The sequence below is a fragment of the Sinocyclocheilus rhinocerous genome, unplaced genomic scaffold (genome assembly GCF_001515625.1).
Source record: "Sinocyclocheilus rhinocerous isolate Xijiao unplaced genomic scaffold, SAMN03320098_v1.1 scaffold2934, whole genome shotgun sequence".
Classification (NCBI taxonomy): domain Eukaryota; kingdom Metazoa; phylum Chordata; class Actinopteri; order Cypriniformes; family Cyprinidae; genus Sinocyclocheilus; species Sinocyclocheilus rhinocerous.
Window position 1 is genome coordinate 75,666 of NW_015631073.1, and position 7,512 is coordinate 83,177.

General features: G+C 37.9%; 1 protein-coding gene across 2 annotated transcripts in view; it reads left to right on the forward strand.

The window, feature by feature from the left end:
* The window catches only part of LOC107741520 (ras and Rab interactor 2-like), a 24,044-nt gene that overhangs the window by 4,372 nt on the left and 12,160 nt on the right, over positions 1-7,512 (forward strand). For both annotated transcript variants that reach the window (XM_016554271.1, XM_016554272.1), the window contains exons 2-4: positions 2,893-3,021; positions 3,138-3,297; positions 5,981-6,089. In XM_016554271.1, the coding sequence (XP_016409757.1) occupies positions 2,975-3,021; positions 3,138-3,297; positions 5,981-6,089 (316 nt within the window). In that variant the 5' untranslated portion in view covers positions 2,893-2,974. The remainder of the gene's footprint in view (positions 1-2,892; positions 3,022-3,137; positions 3,298-5,980; positions 6,090-7,512) is intronic.

Sequence of the window (7,512 nt, forward strand, 5' to 3'; positions counted from 1 at the left end):
AACGGGAAACCAGCAGATTGTGTCCACTTAAGGGCATACAGCGTCTCGTGGAGGGAGCTCTAGAATTAAGAATAGTGTCGGTAATCTCTGCCAAGAGACCGGAACACATTTCAACTCTGCTCAGGGGTCACACCCATTAGTTCCAAAAATCCTGATGGGGATGTCCAAATCATGCCCCGAACCTGAGTCAGCAGGTCGTGTCTGAGGGGAACCTCCCAAGGGGGCCGGCTAACAGACTGACCAATTCTGAGAACCACGTACGAGTGGGCCAAAACGGCACCACCAACAACAGACGTTCAATCTGAACAACCTTACACTGAACAGAATCGTTTGGGAGCAAACGGGTCGACAGGAAGGCATAAGACTGGTCCTGGGCCATTCTTGGGCTAGAGTGTCCACACCCAGAGGCGATTGAGGAGACAAGGAAACCAGAGCGGGCAAAGCGCATGCTCTAAGCAAACAAATCCACTTCCGCTCGGCCAAACCTCGGGACATGAACTGCTCTGATCGACAGGAACCTGGTCTGCGTCCATAGAAGAACAGGTCTCACCAACCTGCACAGGGGGTGAGAGCGTAATCCTCTCTGACAATCCATGTATGAGACCACAGCCGTGTTGTCAGTCCTTGACCTAATGTGACAAGCACTCAATTGGTTAAGAACCGTTGGGTTGCCAGAAACGCTGCTCCAAAACGAGACACCTGAGTTGCGGGAAAAACCTCTGGAACAGGAACGAATACTAAAATCAGGCATGCTAGCACCAACCACACAGTGGAGACTTGAATGTCAACATAGACCCTGCACCAATGGCTTTAGGGTGTAGCGTCTGCGTAGAATCATGCATGATCTTTGGGGTTTTATGGCTTAAGAGACCCTTTTAGCCTTTTGACATTTGCATATAAATTACAGTTCTGGTCAGAGACTTTACGTTTGGATGGGGGTCTAAATTGCCAAATGGTTCCTCGCCATCAAGGAGATTCTAACCAGTCCCCCCCACTATCATCTCCCCCATCTGACTTCAAACACTTCCCAAAGAGCTGTAAATGACCCCGATGGGCCTGGCTGACCAAGCAAACTAACACACACACACACAAACACACACACACATAAAGACCGTTACTCTATTATACTCTACAAATATATCTGGTATATTGCATGTGTTGTTTGTACGTTTCCCTATTAGATTAGCTGAGTTACCACTCGTTATTTGTATTAGTTAAAGCCCTAAACACTGATATTCAGGTGTATGTATGTATCTTTGGTTTAATCTATTCTAAATGTTTGTTTCTTGGTATCAAAATGATCTGCTATCTATTTCTCAAACAATGATGTACAGTATGTGATTGTGAAACGCATCATACGATTTATACTATATTTTGGGTTAAAACGGCAGCAATTCCAGACCGGCCATAAAACATGCAAATGGGCCGAGGGAGTAGAGCAACGGGGATTTTATATCAGTAAGCTTGCCCCTTAACCCATAGTTTATATATCTACAGCTTGTGTCGCCTGCGAGCTCGAGCCCGAGGCTGCTGTAGAGTATGCATCATCTAATCCGCAGCAGAAAGAATCGATTACGAGCTTCCGGAACGGGAATCAGATTTGACTAACCACCTGACTCACGAGGCGCTCTTCTGATGAACGCACGTGGTCCGGGGAAGAGAGCGAGAGAGAAGGGGATTAATTCTGTTCTCTCACTCTCTGTACACTCGGGCTCATCGCCGTCACCCCAAGCGTCAAGCTCGTGCGGCGCCTCGGCAACCGCAGAACGGGAACAGTGGGGGTTGAACGAACATCTCTCCTTCCTCAGAAAGAGAGCAAGCCCAGAACTCACAAACACAAATATCACGGATACAACAATAGATAAAGGCCGCAAAGCGGTCTTCCTACCTGTTTCCTCGTGAGTCCGTGTAACATGCATCCATACATACCGGAAAACTCATTGTGTCCGCCTTAGAGGAGTAAACTGCTCTATATAAATAGATGGCTTAGAACACAAGAATCTCTTTCCTACGGGCAACAGATGATTCGCTTCCTGATGGAATTAAAATCTGATGAAATATATGAGCATACGTGACGTATGCTCGGGGCGGTGCTAAGCGCTATTGGCCAATAAATTGGCGTGATGGTATAAGGGCATTGAAGTGAACCTATGAGAGGGAACTGAAGCTAACATATGAAGGCCTACCTTTGAGGAAAAAAAAATCATGATTTGTTTCATGTTCATTTTGTCCCAGAAAATGTCATTTCAATTCACACAACTTATTGTATATATCACAGTTATGACATAAGTGACTATGTTGAACTTAGTTTGATACATATTTTAATTTAGCCTACTTTGTGTTGTGTTCTAATGATGGGCAATTACCTTGACATTAACATTGATGATTATTTTACTGTTAGAATTCCGAAATCAAATTAGTATTTCTAATTTTTAAAGTGGAGATTTTGCTATTTTAATACCAACAGAAAGTAAAATTCTGAGACAAATTATGAAAGAATCAGTTAACTTTTTTTATTCAGTTCATACTGAATAAAAATACTTATTCAGAGTTTATACTGCATGTTAATTTAACCATTCATCCATCCATCCATCCATTCATCCACCCACAGTATTATTATTCTAAAGTGATAAATAGCAATAATGTAACAATGCAGAGGTGTGTCCAAATGTTTGACGGATATGTATTTCAACAAGTTGGAAATGGTTCTTTGTCACAGCACATGGCCCTCTGTTTTTAAAGCTGCACATCAGACTTTACATTTCACCACTGATAAAACACATTAGCTGTTAACAAAGAACTATGACAAAGAAAGAGCAAATAGGATGTGGGGTTGGAGAAAAAAACATATTTCTTAATTTCCTTTGTTTCTCAATTTCCAAATATCAACAGGGTTACAGCAACATAGCTAAAATGGAGGACCTTATAACAGAACAGATTCCCTGAACAGGTCCATCGCTATTCTGTTGGACCAATGATGATGAAAGAATCAAAAGATGAATTCACAACCAGTGAGAACAGGTGAGAGAGATCATGGATACAATCTTCAGTAAATGTAATCACCATTTTATTCCATATGCATTTTTAAAAAAAAATTATTCTTCAGTAAAATGATTAAACACTTTTTTTATTAATAGAGAAAATCCTGCTAGCACAGTACCCAATGGGGTCTCCAGGGATGAGACAAAAATCCTGAGTCTGCTGCAAGGTTTGCGGTTGTGTCAGGATGCCTGGGCTCCCAAGAGCCCCTGGGACAGTCATGCGGCACATGCTGCTCTGTGGGGCAGACCTGCTGGGGTGGGTGCCTTTACTTCCTTTTTATCAATGCTTGCTAATTAAGTCAGTCAACTGTTTCAACAATATTCCCTGTAAACCCTAATGTTGTCAATGATAAAAACAATAAAGTAGTAATAGTTAAATATGACTTGAAATGTAACTCATAATTCAATAATTTAACATTTTGCTTTCAAATTCCATCAAATCTAGACTAACTGAGGCTGGGGAGAGACGTAGGTCATAGTTGTAGAGCATTACCCATGCTTACTGTGGATATGAAAATAGGGCCCTAAGAATTATTACCTTTTAGTATTACTGATGCTATTTTGTAAATAGATATTGTGGGAAGTCACTGTTCCCTTTGGTGTTTCCCTGTTTATTAAAATCCATTTCTTTTTTCTTAGTGGAAGCAGTTTTATGTGCACTATTAGGGAGAAGTTTATTCAGTGATTGACAGTAGATGTTGTCATAATTTCCTGTTCATACGTATATGTTACAACGAACGAAAAAAATAATAATATATATATATATATATATATACACAGGTGCATCTCAATAAATTAGAATACTGTATAACGTAAGAGCGGGCACAGCCATTTGTGCCATTTGTATTTATTTTATTTTATTTTATATTCTATTATTTTAATTTATTGTATTCATAAACATATAAATAGCAAATAGTTTTACCGTTTACTTTCTTCCGTCACTTTCTTCTAGTTAATTACCTATAGCAGCTACTAATAGGAAGTTTTGCACATTACATCACAGAAAACAGCTTACTTCCGCATTGCATATACAAGGTCCTAAATCCGTACATCAGGGGTTCTCAACTCTGGCCCCAACCTTGATCAAACTCAAAGTTATATATACTGTATAACATATATAATCTTGTTTCGGGGGGGAGGGGGGTTCCACTTGTACAAATCGTGTTCCGGGGGGGTAAAATACAAATTTTTTTTGGTGGGGTTCCCCTGGTAAAATTCACATTCCATGGGCTAAATATCACGTTATTGGGGTCGCTTCAACCCTTGGACATGAAAAACGTGCGGCAACCGTGTTAAAGTAGCCCGATTCCGTGGGAAAACCGTGGATCTGGCAACACTGCTTGAACAACATTCTTAAGCGCAGAGGAGCATTCCCGAACCACAACCAAAGCAGTGTTCTTTTGTAAGACGCAAGCGTTTATTTTTCACCACTAGAGGGCCCATTGTAAAGTTACATGGTGTTGCTTTACGTGAATTAAATTAAACAAGGAAATATTTTATTGAAACTATTGAAGGGATAGTTCACCTGAAATTAATATTTTGTGAACATTTACTCACTGTTAAGCCATCCAAGATGTAGATGAGTTTGTTTCTTCATCGAAGCAGATGAAAACATAACATTAATCAGGTAATCCACACACCTAGTCCATCAGTTACCATATTGTGAAGTGAAAATCTGCATGTTCGTAGGAAACCAATCCATCACCACGAACATATTTGTTATTTACTTTTAAACGGTACTTGATATGTGCATATTTCTCTCCTGATTCAGACGAGACAAGTATTGATGGACTGGAGTCATGTCGATTACTTGGATTATTGTGATATCAACTCTCATTCTGATGGCACCCATTCACTGCAGAGGATCAGTTGTTGAGCAAATTATGTAATGCTAAATTTCTCTAAATCTGTTCTAATGAAGGAATAAACTCAGCTACATCTTCGATGGCCTGAGTAAATTTTCAGCAAACATTTATTTTTGGGTGAACTTTTCCTTTATGGTTAACTTAAGTCCTTGTCTAGTGTTATTATTTATTTTATTTTTTAAAGAATAAAAAGTACTGTTATGTTGCAGATAATTGCAGAAGTAGAGTTAGATAAGCTTGCATAAAGCATGACTGCAAGAGCACTTGAAGAGAGGCAAAGAGGTGGTGACCTATTCCAGAGTTTGTGGAAGTGATTATTTATGTTGGTGGTATCTAGCATTATAGAATTTGACTTTGTAGAGTGTTTTTGCTGGTATAAATGCTCATTCATGTCTTTAAAAATAATGATTAAACAATACAAGGTCTACATAATATAAAAAGATTTATTTTTTCATCTTAATTTTGAACAAAGTATATAACAATAGGATCTATTGTTAAACTTTTCACAGAAATGTTGAAAGTCTATGCCAGGGCAATGTAGATGTGTGTGTAACTTTCCCCCCCCCCACATTCAAACTGAAATATTCTTTCATAGTGTCACTCTATATAAGTAGTGAGTGATGTCAATTATCAGAGGCCTAATTTCACTTCCTTTGTGGTCATTGTAAAGGAACAAAATCCTCAAACAAAGTTTTTTAAACATTATTTCTTATATTTTGAATTTGAATGAAAGCTAGCTGATGTGTATATGTCAGAAGCATATCCATGATAAGTTTTAAATAGACAAAATAAATGCTAATAACTAAAGTATGTTTCACTGGCATCTATTTTTGGATTTTTTTTTTTTTGCCACCCAACTTTTGTGTGCACTGACTTCCTCTTGTGAGAGTGCTTACCCACAAAGTGAGCATTTCCTTGAATTCAGTGGTGGCTGTATGTGCTCATGTAATTAGTTCATAAAAATATGACAACGATACATTATTCTCCATGATATTTTGATCCTCAATGCTCTCAATATAACCCTTTCATTAACTTTGCATAACAGTAAAATGATCTAACTGTTCCTTTACACAGAGTTTCTTGGTGGTCCAAGACTCTTCATCTCAAGACCAACTTCTGTGTGTGTCTGTAGGGGACAGAGGGGAGCCGGTCAAAGAATTCCCCATCTTAACCACTGGAACAGGTACTGAAAAGCCTTTTCATCCTTGATTGCTGCTCAGGTTTGCTAATACCCAAGTTTGCAATCACAAGTCAGAATTAAACGCATGCATTTGTCATGATCAACGTGTTGTCATGATGTTGTCAACTCCTCCAATATCAAATTATCTGAGCTATGGTGTCCACATTTTATAGCTGCATACTTTAACCACTTACTGTGCGCCCCTATTTTTGAGCATTTTCTGAAAAACGACATACCCAAATAAAAATGTCTGTAGCTCTTGAACCCTATGGTCTATATTTATAAATCTGGTATTGTTTGAAACTAGACACTTGAACCTTTGTTACTCTGGAGTCATAATAACTCAAAATTAGTATAGCAACAGAGTAAAACAAGGTAAATTGAACATGAAAGTGACTCACGATATCTTTGAATGAAATTCACTAAGGGAAAAAAGGATGAGGCTTTAATGCTAATGGCCTGAAAACACCATAAAGATAAAGCTGAATGTCTGACCATATTTTGATTCAAATTTGAAGATGATACTCCCAAAAATGTAGTTTCTGTAAGCTTTTATTTAAAAAAAAGTCTAGGCGTTTTTTCAAAAAAAGCCATTTGGAGACTCCAAATGGACACCTGGTAACCAAATGACCAAATGAGGCAAAACTACATAATGCATATATGTATATCAATTCAGAACTGCTCTGCCCACCATAACACACAAGAAAAAACTATTTCTGAACAGCATTTGTAGTGTTGACTCATTTGGTCATTTGGTTACCAGGTCTCCAAATGGCATTTTTGAAAGGACGCCTAAACTTTTCCTGAAATAAAAGCAGAAATAAAAAATTTTTTAGGTAAAAACTTGCATAAAGTACATCTTTATGGTATTTTATTTAAAGAAAAGCTTAGGAAAAGTCATTTAGATCTTTTATTTCAAGAAAAGACTAGGAATCCTTTCAAAAAGGCTATTTAGAGACTCCATATGGCACTGCATACTACATACACTACATAGATAGGCTATATGTATATCAATTCAGAACTCATCTACCCATGAAACCACACACAAACACAAAACTATTTCAGAACAACATCTGAACATTGTAACTAAACAGTATTTATTTTGAACAATTCTAATAATGAAAACAGTGAACCAAAACAGATTTGATCAGTGATCATTTTAGAGCTAATAAACACACAAAATAAATTTTTTTTTTACATTTGTAATTAATTTTTTTTCTCTGCTAATTATTATGAATATCCAGTTACTGAAAAACTAAAGCAACTATTTACAGTATAGGAAGACACTCTAGGCAGTCACTAAAAAGGTTTGTTCTGACCAACTGGATACCAAAGTCACTGAAACACAGGAAAGAGAGAGAGAGCGTGTAAACACAACAAATCAAACTTGCAACACTGTGTTTACATGTTGTATACACACACACAC